This window comes from Oncorhynchus keta, chromosome 34 (genome assembly GCF_023373465.1).
Source record: "Oncorhynchus keta strain PuntledgeMale-10-30-2019 chromosome 34, Oket_V2, whole genome shotgun sequence".
In the NCBI taxonomy this organism is placed as follows: Eukaryota; Metazoa; Chordata; class Actinopteri; order Salmoniformes; family Salmonidae; genus Oncorhynchus; species Oncorhynchus keta.
The window spans coordinates 25320410-25341087 of record NC_068454.1 but is presented as its reverse complement, the minus strand read 5'-3'; the positions used below and the strand labels follow the sequence as shown (position 1 = coordinate 25341087).

The 20678-nt window shown below is 43.5% G+C and overlaps 1 protein-coding gene across 2 annotated transcripts in view; it reads right to left on the bottom strand.

Annotated features, from left to right (window-relative positions):
* Positions 1-18292, bottom strand: part of LOC118366636 (dual specificity calcium/calmodulin-dependent 3',5'-cyclic nucleotide phosphodiesterase 1A-like) — an 83693-nt gene extending 65401 nt beyond the window's left edge. The window contains exon 1 of one of the 2 annotated variants that reach the window (XM_052493510.1): positions 18141-18292. In XM_052493510.1, coding sequence (XP_052349470.1) covers positions 18141-18202 — 62 coding nt within the window. In that variant the 5' untranslated portion in view covers positions 18203-18292. Of the gene's footprint in view, positions 1-1731; positions 2505-18140 lie in introns of those variants that run through there. The other variant, XM_052493509.1, reaches the window with a different exon arrangement.
* Between the last annotated feature and the right edge of the window lie 2386 nt (positions 18293-20678).

Sequence of the window (20678 nt, the reverse complement as noted above, 5' to 3'; positions counted from 1 at the left end):
TTAACACTTTTTTGGTTACTACATCATTCCATATGTGTTATTTCATAGTTTTTATGTCTTCACTATTATTCTACAATGTAGAAAATAGTACAAATAAAGAAAAACCTTTGAATGTGAAGGTGTGTCCAAACTTTTGACGGGTACTGTATGTATACACACACACGCTAAATACATACACTATAAATACAAAAGTACGTGGACAACCCTTCAAATTAGTGGATTCAGCTATTTCAGCCACACCCATTGCTGGTAGGTGTATAAAATCAAGCATATGGCCATGCAATCTCCATAGACAAACATTGGCAGTAGAATGGCCTTACTGAAGCTCTCAGTGACTTTCAGTATGGCACCGCCATAGGATGTCACCTTTACAACAAGTCAACAATTTCTGCCCTGCTAGAGATTCCCAGGTCAACTGCAAGTGCTGCTATTGTGAAGTAGAAACGTCTAGGAGCAACAACGGCTCTGCCGCGAAGTGGTAGGCCACACAAGCTCACAGAATGTGACCACCAAGTGCTGAATCGCGTAGTGCGTAAAAATCTTCTGTTCTTGGTTGCAACACTCACAACCAAGTTCCAAACTGCCTCTGGAAGCAACGTCAGGACAAGAATTGTTAGTCGGGAGCTTCATGGAAATGGGTTTCATGGCCAGAGCAGCCACACACAAGCCTAAGATCACTATGTGCAATGCCAAGCGTGGGCTGGAGTGGTGTAAAGATTGCCGCCATTGGACTCTGATGCAGTGGAAACGCGTTCTCTGGAGTGATGAATCACGCTTCACCATCTGGCAGTCCGACAGACAAATCTGGGTTTGGCAGATGCCAGGAGAACGCTACCTGCCCGAATGCATAATGCCAACTGTAAAGTTTGGTGGAGGAGGAATAATGGCCTCGGGCTGTTTTTCATGGTTCGGGCATTGCCTCTTAGTTCCAGTGACGCTACAGCATATAATTATGTTCTAGAGGGATTCTGTGCTTCCAACTTTGTGGCAAAAGTTTCAGCATAACAATGCCCCCGTGCACAAAGTGAGGTCTACACATTAATGGCTTGTCGAGATCGATGTGGAATAACTTGACTGGCCTGCACAGATCCCTGACCTCAACTCCATTGAACACCTTTGGGATGAATCGGAATGCCGACTGCGAGCCAGGCCTAATCGCCCAAAATCAGTGCCCGACCTCCCTAATGCTATTATGGCTGAACAGAAGCAAGTTCCCGCAGCAATGTTCCAACATCTAGTGGAAAGCCTCCCAGAAGAGTGTAGGCTGTTATAGCGGCAAAGGGGTGGACCAACTCCATATTAATGCCCATGATTTATGAATGAGATATTGGACGAGCAGGTGTCCACATACTTTTGTTAATTTAGTGTACCTACAGTACATACATACACTGAAATCATATAATGTACACAATCCTCTTAAACCTACAGTAGTAATGAATACACACTAATGTATTGTTTACAAACCAAATATGTACACATAAGAATACCAATAAACCTGCTTCGATATATAGTATAGTGATGGAATACAAAGATACTGCAGCAACGCGTCAGAACTGGCGTTAAAACACTGCATCAGTTCTTATAACAAATAAACATTTCTACACAAGAGCTTGAAAGCATCTCACTCGTTCAACCACCCTGACAGATCACGTCTCATGGTCAGCTCCTCGCTGAGGAGGGATGAAAGATGAAAAAAGAAAAGGAAGGATAAAAATAAGAAAAAAAACTTACATTCCCTTGAGTCGCATCCACATTTTCTCAGTCTGCTCAGTCTTTGGGTACTTTAGGGAGCTGTTGTCCATGCCATCTGTGTAAGTACACAGTTCATCCAGATCCATGCTGAATGTCTTATAAAGGTGCAGCGATTAACTGCAGTATCTCAGGTATGTACAGCACAGCAGCTCTCTCTCGGTCTACACTCTGCAGTCTGAAACCCTGAATCCTCAGAGCACTTCTCAGTCTGGTCCTCAAAGCATCATCCCTGTACTGTAGTCATAAGAGGCTTGTGTCTCTTCTCTTCGCTCTACAGCTTCTGCATTACTGCGCTTATTGGCCTATTAGAGTATCAGAGCAGAAAAAGAGACAGCTGCTTCACACAGTGCCACACTGTCAGGCAGGCAGAAATGAACCACTCTCCACTACACACTGACATTCATTGTCAGATGGTTCACTCTCTCTCTAGAGTACCTCTCGCTCTGTTTCTCTCTCTCTCTCTGTCTAGTACCGCTCTCTCTCTGTTTATCTATCTGTTCTCTTGCCCTCTCTCTCTGGTTCTCTCTCTAGTACCTCTCACTTTCTCTTTACCTCTCTCTCTCTCTCCCCCCGTCTCTCTCTTGTACTCTCATCACTCTCAGAGAGGAGCGGAGCAGAGAGACCAGAGCTAGGCAGCAGCGAGTGGCTCCACCTCGCAGAGGTAGAGATTCCTTTCTCATCAAGAGGAGTTCAGTTGCATTTGTTCACATCCAGATCCAGTGTAACGTGATGTGGCCAGTAAATGCTCATCAGAAGCTGTAGCAGCAGTATCCTCTATGGATCTCACATCACATCCGCTCCGGTTGTCCAGGCAGATCCATTGAGAGACGCTAGGGATGTACAATTAGTGTCAGCTGCGTATGACATAATTATCAAGCCCACCTAGAAATCATTCAGGAGCACCACACAGAGAGACTATTAGACACTACAGAAAGCTGCTGCAGCCAGGAAGCAGAGCATCGGCAGCTATAGAATGGGTTCAATAGATACATTTCCTGGTGCTTGCATCAGTTCCTTTATCAATCACAAAGGTGCAGTAGTAATGAAATTAAACAGATCGGTAGCAGTGGTAGCATCCTGCCTGCTACAATGTCTCACTCCCCCATTCCACTACTGTCGCTCTCACTCTCCCTGGCGGAAGGAAGGAGGGCTGGAGAGCTCTGATGAAAATATCATGATTGTTTGTGAAGCAAAAGAGGCGTCATGGCTGATTAGTGGGACAGAGGGAAGAATAGAAAGATAGGGCAGATAAGTATAGAGAGATAGTGTAGATGGAAGGCTTGGGCTGGGATCAGTACTGTACATTTGCCCTAAATCTGATCAAACTGCCACAGGACAGATGACCTTACAGTTGTGAGAGAGGGGGTTTTACACATATCTCAAAATAATGACAGAAGCTAGACAAGAGCATGGCCCAACAGAGAAAAAGGAAATGTCCACTTACTGTTCTCAGTGCTACCTTACAGCTATGATCACACTCAGAAATAGTCTTACTGAAACGATTAGAAATACCACCGCAATGAATTATCACATTTTACCAAAATCAAATCAAAGTGTATTGGTCTCATACACATATTTGCAGGTGTTATAGCAGGTACAGTGAAATGCTTATGTTACTAGTTCCAACAATGCAGTAGAATGCCTAGCAAATACAACGCAATTACACAAATAATGCCCAAAGTCTAAACAAGAAATCAAGAAATAACAATCCAGTGTAGATTCCCTGAGCATGGGTTAGAATACAGAATATAAATACGTGGCGTGTATATGATTTGGAATGAAAATGGTGTGTACAGTAGTAGGTATATTAGGATAAGCTATGTCCAGAATACAGTATACATACACAGTGAGTAAACAACATTATGTAAACTGAATAAAAATATAATATAATAAATGTCACCATATTAAAACAGCACTTCACTCCTCTACCAAGAATGATTTCAAGGGTGCACCCTGCACTGTACTCTTCTCTGTGAACATATTCTTCCTCATCATATCCTTGACGTCTACTTGTCTTGCCTTCATATAATTACAGCACAACAGAGAGCAGCATGCAGAACAACTTCATTGTTTTCAAATTAGCATGGCACGCCAAGCAGAAGCACGTTTCCTCTATTCAATTATACTGGAGTGGTAAAAGAGAGCTTCTCACGATAGAGTCACACGTTATCTTGCACAAAAAGTAACCTATATCATCTGCAAAATTACACAATAAATTATAGGGTAAACAAAATGGTTAGCTCATAGAATTAAAAAGGTATTGTCGGATATTATTCATCCTAATCAGACAGGTTTTTTTTACATGGATGATACATTGGAGACAATATAAGACAAGTACTGGAAATCAAATCAAATGTTACTTGTCACATGCACCGAATACAGCAGGTGTAGACCATACAGTGAAACGCTTACTTACAAGTCCCTAACCACCAATGCAGTAAAGAAAATACCTATAAAAAAAAGAGCTAAAAGTAGAAAATAATTAAAGAGCAGCAGTAAAATAACAATGGCAAGGCTATAAACAGGGGGTACCGGTACAGGTCAACGGTGACGAGGCAATTTAGGTAATGTGTACATGTAGGTAGAGCTATTAAAGTGACTATGCATAGATAATAAACAGAGAGTAGCAGCAGCGTAGAGGAGGGTGGGGTGGGGGGGGACAATGCAAATAGTCTGGGTAGCCATTTGATTAGATGTTCATGAGTCTTGGGGTTGGAGGTAGAAGCGGTTTATAAGCCTCTTGGACCTAGACTTGGCGCTCCGGTACCGCTTGCCGTGCGGTAGCAGAGAGAACAGTCTATGACTAGGGTGGCTGGAGTCTTTGACCATTTTTAGGGCCCAACTCTGACACCACCTGGTATAGAGCTCCTGGATGGCAGGAAGCTTGGCCCCAGTGATGTACTGGGCCGTACACACTACCGTGTGTAGTGCCTTGCGGTCGGAGGCCGAGCAGTTGCCATTAAGAGACAGTGATGCAATGCTCTCGATGGTGGAGCTGTAGAACTTTTTGAGGATCTGAGGACCTATGTCAAATCTTTTCAGCCTCCTGAGGGGGAATAGGTTTGTCGTTTAATCTCTTGGGTTAAAGTTATGTTTAGTAACCCTAGGTGTAAAATAGTAAATAATGGCTACTTCTCAGAAAGTTTTAAATTGTCAAGAGGAGTAAAACATGTTGTCCACTATCGGCATATCTATTTATTTTTGCCATCAAATGTTAGCTGTTTATATTATTCGAAATTCAGGATTTCAAAACAAAGGTGTCATTGTATGATTCAAGTTTAAATCCACATTTAGAATCCCTCCACAGCCTCAGAGGATCTAGATACCTTTTCCAGCCTCTCTGGATTAAAACCAAATTATGATAACTGTACTCTATTACGTATTTGATCACAAAAAAATTAAACTTTTACATTACCAATAAAAGGGTCCGACAGGGATGTGGACCGGATGGTGCAGCGGTCAAGGGCGTTGTACTGCAGCACCAGCTGTGCCACCAGAGACTCTGGGTTCGCGCCCAGGCTCTGTCGTAACCGGCCGCCAACCGGGAGGTCCGTGGGGCGACGCACAATTGGCCTATCGCCGTCCGGGTTAGGAAGGGCTTGGCCGGTAGGAATATCCTTATCTCATCGCGCACCAGTGACTCCTGTTGAGTGCCAGGCGCAGTGCGTGCTAACCAAGGTGAGCCAGGTGCACTGTGTTTCCCCCGACACATTGGTGCGGCTGGCTTCTGGGTAAGATGCGCGCTGTGTTAAGAAGCAGTGCGGCTTGGTTGGGTTGTGTATCGGAGGACGCATGACTTTCAACCTTCGTCTCTCCCGAGCCCGTCCAGGAGTTGTAGCGATGAGACAAGATAGTAGCTACTAAAAAACAATTGGGTACCACGAAATTGGGGAGAAAAAGGGGTAAAATTACAAATAAAATAACAAAGTGGAATATTAAACATCTGTATTTGTGGGAGAAAAAATAAGTAAAAAATCACCCTGAAAAACTTGTCATTTCCCAGTTTACCGATTTGCTTATGGTTTTGCCTTCACCTTAAATGACACTAAATGGGCAAAAAATAAATAAATAAAATAGTCAATTTTATTTGGAATGGCAAACCAGCCAAAATGAAAAGGGACTATTTATATAATGAATAAGAATTCGGGAAGTAGAAATGATTAAATATGAATGCATTTGACCTCGCACTAAAGGAGTCAGTCATACAAAAGTTACACTTAAATCTGAACTAGTTCTCTCACAAATTAGTAAGAATGTCTCACCTCATGTTCAAGAATGGCCTATACCCTTGATTCAGATTACAACCACTCCCTTTTGGTTATTTGAAAACAAAATAATCTCCAAAATGTTATTTTTTAAACAAGCCATAGAAAGTTGTTTGCAATTTCAGTTTAATCCACCAGAAAAGACAGAACAAATAATACAACAAATGTTACGGATAAACTCAAATATACTAATTGATAAAAATCCTTTATTTTTCAATATATATACACACACACTACCGTGAAAAGGTTTGGGGTCACTTAGAAATGACCTTGTTTTTGAAAGAAAAGCACATTTTTTGTCCATTTAAAATAACATCAAATTGCTAAAAGAAAATACAGTGTAGATATTGTTAATGTTGTAAATGACTATTGTAGCTGGAAATGGCAGATTGTTTATGGAACATCTACATAAGCGTACAGGGGCCCATTTTCAGCAACCTTCACTTAAAAGGCTATTTGATCATTAGAAAGGCCTTTTGCAATTATGTTACCACAGCTGAAAACTGTCATGCTGATTAAAGAAGCAACAAAACTGTCCTTCTTTAGACTAGTTGAGTATCTGTAGCACCAGCATTTGTGGGTTTGATGACAGGCTCACAATGGCCAGAAACAAAGAACTTTCTTCTGTGAAATGAATGCTATTCCATACTAGAGGTCAACCGATTATGATTTTAATGCCGATACAGATATCGATTATTGGAGGACCACAAAACCCGATACCGATTAATCGGCCAATTTTTTTAATGTATTTGTAATAATGACAATTACAACAATACTGAATGAACACTTATTTTAACTTAATATAATACATCAATAAAATCAATTTAGCCTCAAATAAATAATGAAACATGTTCAATTTGGTTTAAATAATGCAAAAACAAAGTTTTGGAGAAGAAAGTAAAAGTGCAATATGTGCCATATAAGAAAGCTAACGCTTAAGTTCCTTGCTCAGAACATGAGAACATATGAAAGCTAGTGGTTCCTTTTAACATGAGTCTTCAATATTCCCAGGTAAGAAGTTTTAGTTTGTAGTTATAGGACTATTTGTCTCTATACCATTTGTATTTCATTAACCTTTGACTATTGGATGTTCTTATAGGCACTTTAGTATTGCCAGTGTAACAGTATAGCTTCCGTCCCTCTTCTCGCTCCTCCCTGGGCTCGAACCAGGAACACAACGACAACAGCCACCCTCGAAGCAGCATTAAGCGTTTGAAACGCTATTAGCGCGCACCCCGCTAACTAGCTAGCCATTTCACTTCAGTTACACCAGCCTCATCTCGGGAGTTGATAGGCTTGAAGTCATAAACAGCGCAATGCTTGACGTACAACGAAGAGCTGCTGGCAAAACGCACGAAGATGCTGTTTGAATGAATGCTTACGAGCCTGCTGCTGCCTACCACCGCTCAGTAAGATACTTGTATGCTCAGTCAGATTATATGCAACGCAGGACACGCTAGATAAACTAGTAATATCAACCATGTGTAGTTAACTAGTGATTATGATTGTTTGATTGTTTTTAAGAAAAGTTTAAGCAACTTACCTTGGCTTACTGCATTCGCGTAACAGCCAGTCTCCTTGTGGAGTGCAACGAGAGGCAGGTGGTTAAAGCGTTGGACCAGTTAACAGTAAGGACCAGTTAACAGTAAGACCAGTTAACAGTAAGGTTAACAGTAATCAAGTCTGACATTTCAAAGTGGAAATTACACACTTAAGAAGCCTTCCTTTTAAAACATCAAATACACAAAAAGTTTTAAATCTCCTGCATTGCAGGAAAGTTCTCATTTACATTACATTTACATTTAAGTCATTTAGCAGACGCTCTTATCCAGAGCGACTTACAAATTGGTGCATTCACCTTATGACATCCAGTGGAACAGCCACTTTACAATAGTGCATCTAAATCTTTTAAGGGGAGGGGGGGTGAGAACGATTACTTTATCCTATCCTAGGTATTCCTTAAAGAGGTGGGGTTTCAGGTGTCTCCGGAAGGTGGTGATTGACTCCGCTGTCCTGGCGTCGTGAGGGAGTTTGTTCCACCATTGGGGGCCAGAGCAGCGAACAGTTTTGACTGGGCTGAGCGGGAACTGTACTTCCTCAGTGGTAGGGAGGCGAGCAGGCCAGAGGTGGATGAACGCAGTGCCCTTGTTTGGGTGTAGGGCCTGATCAGAGCCTGGAGGTACTGAGGTGCCGTTCCCCTCACAGCTCCGTAGGCAAGCACCATGGTCTTGTAGCGGATGCGAGCTTCAACTGGAAGCCAGTGGAGAGAGCGGAGGAGCGGGGTGACGTGAGAGAACTTGGGAAGGTTGAACACCAGACGGGCTGCGGCGTTCTGGATGAGTTGTAGGGGTTTAATGGCACAGGCAGGGAGCCCAGCCAACAGCGAGTTGCAGTAATCCAGACGGGAGATGACAAGTGCCTGGATTAGGACCTGCGCCGCTTCCTGTGTGAGGCAGGGTCGTACTCTGCGGATGTTGTAGAGCATGAACCTACAGGAACGGGCCACCGCCTTGATGTTAGTTCAGAACGACAGGGTGTTGTCCAGGATCACGCCAAGGTTCTTAGCGCTCTGGGAGGAGGACACAATGGAGTTGTCAACCGTGATGGCGAGATCATGGAACGGGCAGTCCTTCCCCGGGAGGAAGAGCAGCTCCGTCTTGCCGAGGTTTAGCTTGAGGTGGTGATCCGTCATCCACACTGATATGTCTGCCAGACATGCAGAGATGCGATTCGCCACCTGGTCATCAGAAGGGGGAAAGGAGAAGATTAATTGTGTGTCGTCTGCATAGCAATGATAGGAGAGACCATGTGAGGTTATGACAGAGCCAAGTGACTTGGTGTATAGCGAGAATAGGAGAGGGCCTAGAACAGAGCCCTGGGGGACACCAGTGGTGAGAGCGCGTGGTGAGGAGACAGATTCTCGCCACGCCACCTGGTAGGAGCGACCTGTCAGGTAGGACGCAATCCAAGCGTGGGCCGCGCCGGAGATGCCCAACTCTGAGAGGGTGGAGAGGAGGATCTGATGGTTCACAGTATCGAAGGCAGCCGATAAGTCTAGAAGGATGAGAGCAGAGGAGAGAGAGTTAGCGTTAGCAGTGCGGAGCGCCTCCGTGATACAGAGAAGAGCAGTCTCAGTTGAATGACTAGTCTTGAAACCTGACTGATTTGGATCAAGAAGGTCATTCTGAGAGAGATAGCGGGAGAGCTGGCCAAGGACGGCACGTTCAAAAGTTTTGGAGAGAAAAGAAAGAAGGGATACTGGTCTGTAGTTGTTGACATCGGAGGGATCGAGTGTAGGTTTTTTCAGAAGGGGTGCAACTCTCGCTCTCTTGAAGACGGAAGGGACGTAGCCAGCGGTCAGGGATGAGTTGATGAGCGAGGTGAGGTAAGGGAGAAGGTCTCCGGAAATGGTCTGGAGAAGAGAGGAGGGGATAGGGTCAAGCGGGCAGGTTGTTGGGCGGCCGGCCGTCACAAGACGCGAGATTTCATCTGGAGAGAGAGGGGAGAAAGAGGTCAGAGCACAGGGTAGGGCAGTGTGAGCAGAACCAGCGGTGTCGTTTGACTTAGCAAACGAGGATCGGATGTCGTCGACCTTCTTTTTCAAAATGGTTGACGAAGTCATCTGCAGAGAGGGAGGAGGGGGGAGGATTCAGGAGGGTGGAGAAGGTGGCAAAGAGCTTCCTAGGGTTAGAGGCAGATGCTTGGAATTTAGAGTGGTAGAAAGTGGCTTTAGCAGCAGAGACAGAGGAGGAAAATGTAGAGAGGAGGGGGAGTGAAAGGATGCCAGGTCCGCAGGGAGGCGAGTTTTCCTCCATTTCCGCTCGGCTGCCCGGAGCCCTGTTCTGTGAGCTCGCAATGAGTCGTCGAGCCACGGAGCGGGAGGGGAGGACCGAGCCGGCCTGGAGGATAGGGGACATAGAGAGTCAAAGGATGCAGAAAGGGAGGAGAGGAGGGTTGAGGAGGCAGAATCAGGAGATAGGTTGGAGAAGGTTAAAATCCTACATCTGTAGTATAGGTATTCAGGTATTATAGCATAGGTAGTATTCATTCTTGTTCACTGAATTATAATTAGGTGCCATATGGTTTTTCTGGTGCTTTGTCTTGTAATCAAAAATGATGTGATGACTGTTTGAAGTGATTTTCATACAAAGCTATTTCAATAATTGAAAAAGAAAAACATGAACCTTGAATAATAGTAAACGAGAACACAAGAACACTCATACTGAGCAAGTCAATCAAACATTTTTCATATTTGCTCCCTGCTGCGTTGCATGATTGATGAGGGGTTGCCATGGTAACACATTTTCTTGTTACACAAATGGCTTCTTGGTACTGAGGGTGATGACTTGACTGCTGTAAAAGAAAAGAAAAGAAGAAAAAACCCAGCGAAGAATGGACCTGATGCTGTGAGGCAGAGGAACTTAATCTAAATGCTTGAAGTCATTTTTACTTTGACACTAACTTTCTTCCTTCCCTGAAGCCCTGAAGAACAACTGTATAACAAATACATAAGATTCACATCTATTCAGCATTACAAAATGCCTCCCACGTCTCTCTGCCCTTCTGTGTTTGGGGGAATTCTACAGGCTTAGAACATACTTAGCTGTGTTCTCTACTATGTAAGACTCCTTTCTCCCGCAATAATATTATGAGGAAAGACCATTTACATAATTCTAAAGAATGAATGTCTTCTTTATGAATAACAAATTAGCCGTGCGAAGCTAAACTCCCGTCAACAGCGCACTTGTCAATAAATATGTGGAAGTCCTTCCAAGAGGGCACGTGTCAAACTATAAGCAGAAACGAGTAGTGTGTATAGTACCATATGTACTGTATGTTAGCCTATACAGGTTATGTTACAGTGCTGCTCAAGGTCACATCACCATGATTCCTTTCAACCCCCTCTATAAAGGCATAGCTATCATCAGTGTACATCTGATACAGAGCAAAAACACACGTGTACACACGCAAACACACACACACAGTTTCCCACTAGTTTCCGTCAATCTGAGATTGGTACATCCATTTTTGAAAGTTTAAATGAATGATATTTATCTATTGATTCTTGTTGAATATGAGCTTAGTTCAACTGCCATACCCCATCAGAACACACAATATAAACAATGTACATGTACTGTAAATAAACACTGTAGAGCCTCAAGACATGGTTAACACTATAATGTTGATATCATTGTTGGTCAGTCCTTGGACTGTCTATGAAATAAAGAGTTGTTACATTTTTCCAGACCCATCCCTATTTTTTTACCAAAGACACAGGCAGGGTGTTCGCTTTGTTATTGCAGATTGCCCCTTTAAATCTAACCTAATCAACTCTTCTCTCAATCCTCTTTGTGATGCTATGACAGATACCTGCCATTGCAGTGAATGGAGGAATAATTCACTTGATTTGACTTCTACAAACATTTGTCATCAAGTTTTGTGATGCAGTAATGCAGTGACAGATAAACAGCCAGTGCCTGGAAATGATCATTGTCAGGACAGGAAGGTGATGGATAGCAGAGAGAACACTGTGTGGCCGTATGGTTTTAACACGTATGTTTAATTAAATGGCTTTTTAAAGTACCTACACTACACTATGACGCTTTGTCAATGTTCATTTCCAAAGTCGATTGGAATTATACAAGGTGATTGATATTTTTGTCTTCTTACTCAGTGTCATATGCTCAGAACTTGTAAAAATAAAGTATAATTGCTAAATTAAAGTTCGGTATCATGGCAGCAAAGTTCAGTACACAACCCCTATCCCCTAACCGTTCTGTGTTAGAAGATCTGAATGAACCAAACAGACAGATGAAAACAATATGGCAGTGCCTCATCTATGCCCACTGAAAGTCTCTAACCCCATATAAACAAATGTGGCTGTGAAACGCAGCTGTCACCATGGAGACCAATCCTGAATAAGGCAATATGTGAAAACCGTATCTCTTTAATTAGGTTCATATGTTGGCATTTAATTTGGATGAGCAACGGACAGAGAAATCCCAAGAGAAAAGGGATTTAGATATGAGGGTGGATACAAGGCTAGCTGTCGAGTTCCACTGATCTGCTTTGAACACGATATTGGTGATGAAGCAACTAATTTTAAATGAAGGAAGCGAAGTGGGCGAGGGGAGACGTGAGCATTGGCGAGAGAGTGTGAACAGGGCGGGACCTTAGTTGCAGAATGCAGAATTTTATGCAAATACTCTGCGATATCGTGGCATGATTGACCAATCAAAGCTTACTATAGATGCCAGCCCCTACTGGATTGTCTGCTGATACCTAGCACTATCTAGCATGCTTGTTGCTGACAAGTAACCACATGAGGGCAAAGCTAGAGAGGCTATCCGAAATACCGCAGACCGTGGAAATCCCCTGTAAGAGTTATGTTTAGGGTGATCTTTCTCTTTGTTTTGTTATATTAACATATACACTATATATACAAAAAAGTATGTGGACACCCCTTCAAATGAGTGGATTTAGTTACTTCAGCCACACCCGTTGCTGACAGGCGTATAAAATCGACCACACAACATTGCACCGTCATAGGATGCCACCTTTTCTACGAGTCAGTTCGTCAAATCTCTGCCCCACTAGAGCTTCCCTGGTCAACTGTAAGTGTTGTTATTGTGAAGTGGAAACGTCTATGAGTAACAACAGCTCATCCGCGAAGTGGTAGGCCACACAAGCTCACAGAATGGGACCACTGAGTAATGAAGTGCGTAGTGCGTAAAAATCATCTGTCCTCGTTTGCAACATTCACTACCGAGTTCAGAACTGCCTCTGAAAACTATGTCAGCACAAGAACTGTTCGGGAGCTTCATGAAATGGGTTTCCATGGCCGAGCGGCCGCACACAAGCCTAGGATCACCATGCGTAATGCCACGGGTTGGCTAGAGTGGTGTAAAACTCACTGCCATTGGACTGGAGCAGTGGAAACAAGTTCTCTGGAGTGATGAATCACGCTTCATGACTATGCACAAAGTGAGGTCCATAGAGAAATGGTATGTCGAGATCGCTGTGGAAGAACTTGACTGGCCTGCATAGAGCCCTGACCTCAACCCCATTGAACACTTTTGGGATGAATTGGATGCCGACTGCGAGCTAGGCCTAATCACCCAACATCAGTGCCCGACTTCACTAATGCTTGTTGCTGAATGGAAGCAAGTCCCTTCAGTAATGTTCCAACATCTAATGGAAACCTTCCCAGAAGAGTGGAGGCTGTTATAGCAGCATTTCCATATTAATGTTCATGATTTTGGAATGAGAAGTTCGACGAGCAGGTGTCCACATCATTCTGGTCATGTAGTTTATGTTCTCTCCTGGCTCGTTAGTTATTGAGTGTGTGTGTCACAAACGGCACCCTATTCCCAATAATAGTGCACAATTTTTTACAAAGCCCCATAGGGTTTTGGTCAAAAGTAGTGCAATACTGTATGTAGGGAACAGGGTGCCATTTGGGACGCATGCAATGAGTCTTTCAGAATTATGTCTACCAGGGCTCTACATAAAAGCTGATGGTACTCATCACTGCAGCTTTTTGAGGGGAAAACTGGAGACATGAAATAAAACAGAATCCCCTGAAGATTCATTAAAACATGCACACTGTCTGCATTTCCTTTATCTCCTGCATTCATTAACAAAGTCTTCATTACGCTTCACAAAATGGGAACAAAATGTTATAGCTTGATAAATTATATGTGTTCACATCCCCTGTGCCCTTTGGATTCCACAGGAATTGTCATCAGAATATTAACTAAGGTATTAGATAGCTACAAGATTGACATGACCAAGTCAGCACTGAGCGGCAACACCTCCTGTCAACACAAACAGTTGGTGACCTATTTAGCTAATACTGGGATACTTAAATCAAATTGTATGTCACATGCACTGAATACAACAGGTATTATCGTGAAATGCTTACTTAACCAACAACGCAGAATTTTTCAAAAGTAAGAAAGAAATTATTTGCTAACAACAAAAAAAATACAAATAATAATAAAATAAAGTAAGGTCCCAATAAAACAACAATAAAGACGCCATATACAGGGGATACCGGTACCGAGTCAATGTGAGGGGGTACAGGTTAGTTATGGTAAATTGAGGAAATAACTACTTGCAGGTAGCAGAAAACTGACTACACATAGATTATAAACAGCGAGTAGCAGCAGTGTAAAAAAGGTGGTCAATGCAAATAGTCCGGGTAGCCATTTGATTAACTGCTTAGCAGTCTAATGGCTTGGGGATAGAAGATGTTAAGGATCATTTTGGACCTAGACTTGGCGCTCCGGTACCGCTTGCCGTGCGGTAACAGAGAGAACAGTCTATGACAAAGGTGGCTGGAGTCTTTGACAATTTTTAGGGCCTTCCTCTGACACCGCCTGGTATAGAGGTTCTGGATAGCAGGAAGCTTCGCCTCAGTGATGTACTGGGCCGTACTCACTACCCTCCAAAAAGCCTTGTGGTCAGATGCCGAACAGTTGCCAAACCAAGCGGTGATGTAACCAGGATGCTCTCGATGGTGCAGCTGTATGACTTTTTGAGGATCTGAGGACACAAGCAAAATCTTTTCAGTCTCCTGAGGGGGAATAGGCGTTGAATAGGTTTTGTTGTGCCCTCTTCATGACTGTCTTGGTGTGTTTGGACCATGATAGTTTGTTAGTGATGTGGACGCCAAGGAACTTGAAGCTCTCGACCCACTCCACTACAGCCCCGTCGATGTAAATGGGGTGTGTTTGGCCTCTCTTTTCCTATAGTCCACGATCAGCTCTTCTGTCTTGCTCACATTGAGGGAGAGATTTATGTCCTGGCACCACACTTTGACCTCCTCCCTGGAGTCTGTCTCATCATTGTCGGTGATCAGGCCTACCACTGTTGTGTCACCGGCAAATATAATGAAGGTGTTGGAGTCATGCATGGCCACGCAGTCATGAGTGAACAGGGAGAACAGGAGGGAACTAGGCACACAGCCCTGAGGGGCCCCCATGTTGAGGATTAGCATGGCAGATGTTTTGTTGCCTACCATTACCACCTGGGGGCAGCCCATAGGAAGTCCAGGATCCAGTTGCAGAGAGAGGTGTTTAGTCCCAGGGTCCTTAGCTTAGTGATGAGCTTTGAGGGCACTATGGTGCTGAACGTTGAGCTGTAGTCAACGAAAAGCATTCTCACATAGGTTTTCCTTTTGTTCAGGTGGGAAAGGGCAGTGTGGATTGCAATAGAGATTGCGTCATCTGTGGATCTGTTGAGGTGATATGCAAATTGGAGTGGGTCTAGGGTTTCTGGGATGATGGTGTTGATGTGAGCCATGACAAACTTTTCAAAGCACTTTGTGGCTACAAACGTGAGTGCTATGGGGCGGTAGTCATTTAGGCAGGTTACCTTGGCATTCTTGTGCACAGGGCCTATGGTGGTCTGCTTGAAACATGTAGCTATTACAGACTCGGTCAGGGAAGGTTGAAAATATCAGTGAAGACACCCGCCAGTTGGTCAGCACATGCTTTGAGTACGCTTCCTGGTAATTCGTCTAGACCTGCGGCCTTGTCAATGTTGACCTGTTTAAAGGTCTTACTCACATCGGCTACGAAGAGCGTGATCACACAGTTGTCCGGAACAGCTGGTGCTCTCATGCATGGTTGAAATTGCTTGCCTTGAAGCATGCATAGATGGAATTTAGCTCGTCTGGTAGGCTCGCGTCACTGAGCAGCTCGCGGTTAGGTGCTTAAGATAACTATTATGTGATTCATCAATTCTGACTTCATCAACAGGAAGAAATGCAGGTATTTCGGAGAGAAAGAACAATCCTCATCAAATGGTCCACATGCTTTAAAAGTTCTGCACTAGTTAGTTCACACAACGAAGCAAAGAGATGTGGGATATTTACTTTCTTACACACAAGGGTGGCAGGTAGCCTAGGGTTAGAGCGGTAGCCCAGTAACAGAAAGGTCCCTAATTTGAATCCCCGAGCTGACAACATGAAAAATGTGCCCTTGAGAAAGGCACTCAACCTCTAATTGATCCAGGGTTGACGTTAATAATGGCAGACCCTAGCTGTGACTCCATTCTCTGAGGGTGTCTCAGGGGGAGTTAGGATATGCAAAAAATACATTTTTAATTCACACATGAGTATACATGAGTACATTTTAAATAGGACAAATATAAGCAGCTAACTCTTACTACAAGCCTTGGTGCAGACCCTCATTCTGTTTTTCCCTCATTCAAATGATCTTGCAATGAAGAGAGGAGATATGGATTTGGGCGAGCCTAGTTAGTTCACACATTCATGACGGTCAGTCCCCTGAGCTGGCCACATAACATCATTAGCCTCCTAACGAGGAGAGGGACAGTGACATTAGCATGGAGCTGTAACTGGAGGAGACATGCCAGCCTTGTGTGTGTCCCAAATGGCACCCTGTCCCAATTCCCTTTATAGTGCACTATTTTTGACCAGAGCCCATTTGGCTCTGATCAAAAGTAGTGCACTATGAGCCTCCCGAGTGGTGCAGCGGTCTAACGCACTGAATCGCAGTGCTTGAGGCGTCATTACAGACTCAGGTTCGATCCCAGGCTGTGTCGCAGCCAGCCACAACTGGGAGTCCCATGAGGCGGCACACAGTTGGCCCAGGGTCGTCCGGGTTAGGGGAGGGTATGGCCGGCCGAGATGTCCTTGTTCCATCGCGCTTTAGCAAGTCCTGTGGCGGGCTTGGTGCATGCACGCTGTTTCCTCTGACAGATTGGTGCGGCTGGCTTCCGGGTTAAGCAAGCAGTGTGTCAAGAAGCAGTGTGGCTTGGCAGGGTAGTGTTTCGGAGGACGCATGGCTCTCGACCTTCATACGGGAGTTGCAGCGATGGGACAAGACTGTAACTACCAATTGGGGAGAAAAAGGGGTAACGCACTATATAGGGAATAGTGTTATCTTACTCAGAACTACCTCTTTTGATTGGGGTCAGATATGTACTGGTTCTGGCAGATAGATGTCCTGTGTGGATAAGTAGAGCATAGCAATGCCAAGGTCGAGGGTTCAACTCTGTCATGGATCACAAATACACATACAAAAAATGTATGCTGTGATGTAGTTGCTTTCGATAAAACTGTAGGCAAAGAGATTATATTTAAACAATAAGTATCTGAGGAAGTATGTCCATTGCGTCATGCTTTAGGACAGCTCTTAGCCATGGTATCTTCGGCCATATATCACAAACCACCGAGGTGCCTTATTGCCATTATAAACGGGTTACCCACGTAATTACAGCAGTAAAAATAAATGTTTTGTCATACCCGTGTTATATCGTTTGATATACCAAGGCTGTCAGCCAATCAGCATTCAGGGCTCGACCCACCCAGTTTATAATATTGCATATCAAAGCTTCTTCTTCTCTTACTGTAGTATGCGGTTCACTCTAGATTATAGTTTCACTGCATTGTAGCTTTGCTCTTTGCAGACTGAAACATTGTGGAACACTGTTGCTTCTTCACTGGTGCAAAGGACTGTTATTTTTGCAAAGTGGTCATGATTTTCATAACAGGACTTTGACTGCAATATGTTTCTGAGAACAAATGAGCAGCAGAGTGGCCGTGTTGCTATGGCTACCTGAGCCTGGGCTTGTGTGTGTGTGTGTGTGTTTCTGCGGGAGAACTGATGCCAAAGCATTGAATTTCATTACTCCCACCGTTTATACCCCGATGCAAAACACAGCATTTTGCTCATGAATCAAAGAGGATCAAATGGGATATTTTAATGGGATAAAGACCCAACATACCAAATCTAAATGTAAATCAAACATTGTGTCCCTATCCAGCTCAAAGGACCAGTGTGCTGGGACAGGGAATGATGATGAAATGTGTGATCAAACATTAGCCATTGCATGAACTGGGGGTACAGATGTATGCTTTGTTTTTTATATGAACACAACCCAGTGAAGTGAAAGATACTGTAAGCAGTAACAGCCAACACGAGGACAGGCCTGTGTCCATAAAGATTCTATAATTACAGCCAGGCTATGCAGCGCCCCAACCTGATCCTGGGCTCTTTGGCTGCATATATGAACTGTGAAGTGAGAGTTGTCCTGTGGAGTACTGTCCTGTGGCAGGTTATAGCCAGTCGGATACCTAGCAGGGTATCTTACCTTATCCTGGGGTATTTGGCTGTAGTCACAGTGTTTTCTTTCCCTGATCCCCCTGTTCCCATCCCTGGTTGCAGCCGAGGCCGGACCCCCACAGTGCTACACCTGGTCCTCAGTGGCCAGGACAAGGGTTGGGATGGCTTGTGCACTATGGAGTTGGATTGCAGTGAGTCACCTGGCAGGACAGGAGGAGCAGACTGTTAGAACCACAGCTCAGACAACACACTGTGAATCGTGTCCTGAATCGTGCCTGTGACTCCTCGTGTCCTCTCTACTCACCTCCGTCTCAAAATGTCACAGAAGGAGGTGAGGACAGAGGCACAAGGAATCAAGGAAAATACTTTTGAAAGATGGATTGCAGTGTTAGAATTACATATTTTCCACATTGTTCAGCGAAACAACACACTGGTCAAGACTGTGACTAATGCAGGAGTAGCTTGGATCAGCTTTATCATGGCAAACTAATGTAGCATTTTTTTTCTCTCACAAACTTGCCACTGAAAACGAATTTATCGGTTTATGATAACATTCCTATGATGCGGATTAAATCCATTAGAATCCCTGACAATCTGAACCAAATTAGCCTCTACCTCTAATTTCCGTGATTTCTGTGGAGAAATTATTACCTTCCGACATTCTGTATTATTGTCATCTAGGAATGTCTAATTATTTCATCCCACTAGCGGTGTTTAGAGATGGACGTCATTAATATACTAATGGTTTTCTGTAGTCTTTTTCCTGTTAGGAGTAGAGCGAAAAGGAATCAGGATCAAAATGAGAATATTAACAAAGTCCATTACTGTAATTGAGAGAGAGAGAAAGAGAGCGAGAGAGAGAGCGAGAGAGAGAGCGAGAGAGACACAATTAGACACAACCAAATCATAAGAAAACAAAAATATAATTATTTCCAATGTGTCAAGTAATTAACAAAATAACAGAGCAAACTAGAATGCTATTTGTCCCTAAACAGAGAGTACACAGTGGCAGAATACCTGACCACTGTGACTGACCCAAAATTAAGGAAAGTTTTGACTATGTAGACTCAGTGAGCATAGCCTTGCTATTGAGAAAGACTGCCGTAGGCAGACCTGGCTCTCAAGAGAAGACAGGCCATGTGCACACTGCCCACAAAATCAGGTGGAAACTGAGCTACACTTCCTAACCTCATGCTATAACCATATTAGAGAGACATATTTCCCTCAGATTACAGAGACCCACAAAGAATTTGAAAACAAATCCAATATCTATTGGGTGAAATTTCAGTGTGCCATCACAGCAGCAAGATGTGTGACCTGTTGCCACAAGAAAGGGGCAACCAGTGTAGAACAAACACCATTGTAAATAGAACCCATATTTATGTTGATTTACTTTCCCGTTTGTACTTTAACCATTAGCACATCGTTACAACACTGTATATAGCCACAATCTGAATTGTCTTTTTTGTTTTGGAACTTTTGGGAGTACAATGTTTACTATTAATTTTATATTGTTTATTTAACTTTTGTTTAGTATCTATTTCACTTGATTTGTCAATGTAAACATGTGTTTTCTCTGCCAATAAAGCCCCTTAAATTTAAATTGAATTGAGAGAGGGGAAAAAGAGGTGGGTTAGAGAGAGTCAGTGTGAGTCAGTGAGTGAGTGGGAGAGGGGTGCGTGGATTAGAGAGAGGGAGAAGGAGAGAGAAAGAAAAGGAGAGCAAGAGGGAGAAGAAAGAGAGTCAGTAAATACAATGATTTGTACACAACATTTATAAGCTTGTTTATACAACCAATCACTGTTAGTGACAGTCAGTGTGGTTTAACAGGTTGCCATGGAGACAGTCAGTCGTAGCCCCTTCAAAGTTACAGTAGCAGCGCACTAATGGAAAGGCAAAGCTTCTCATCCATGATGTAACAATAATATAGTCTTAGAGCAAATACATGTTTTCTCTCTCTCTCTCTAGTGAGTAGGAACATTGGGAAATTATTGAGTCCTGGGAGTACAATAGTGGAGGGAGTGGAGGCATTCTATTTCTATGAGTGGAGGATCCAGTGGAGAATGTTCCAACTAGAGGTCAACCGATTAATCGGAATGGCTGATAAATTAGGTCCGATTTCAAGTTTTCATAACAATTGGAAATCAGTATTTTTGGGCGCCAATTTGCCGATTTTAAAATATTTTTTTTTGAATACCTTTAACTAGGCAGGTCAGTTAAGAACACATTCTTATTATCAATGATGGCCTAGGGACGGTGGGTTAACTGCCTTGTTCAGGGGCAGAACGACAGATTTTCACCTTGTCAGCTCGGGGGACCCAATCTTGCAACCTTACAGTTAACTAGTCCAACGCAATAACGACCTGCCTCTCTCTCGTTGCACTCCACAAGGAGACTGCCTGTTACGTGAATGCAGTAAGCCAAGGTTAGTCGCTAGATAGCATTAACCTTGTCTTATAAAAAACAATCTATCATAATCACTAGTTAACTACACATGGTTGATGATATTACTAGATATTATCTGACTGAGCGGTGGTAGGCAGAAGCAGGCGCCTTAACATTCATT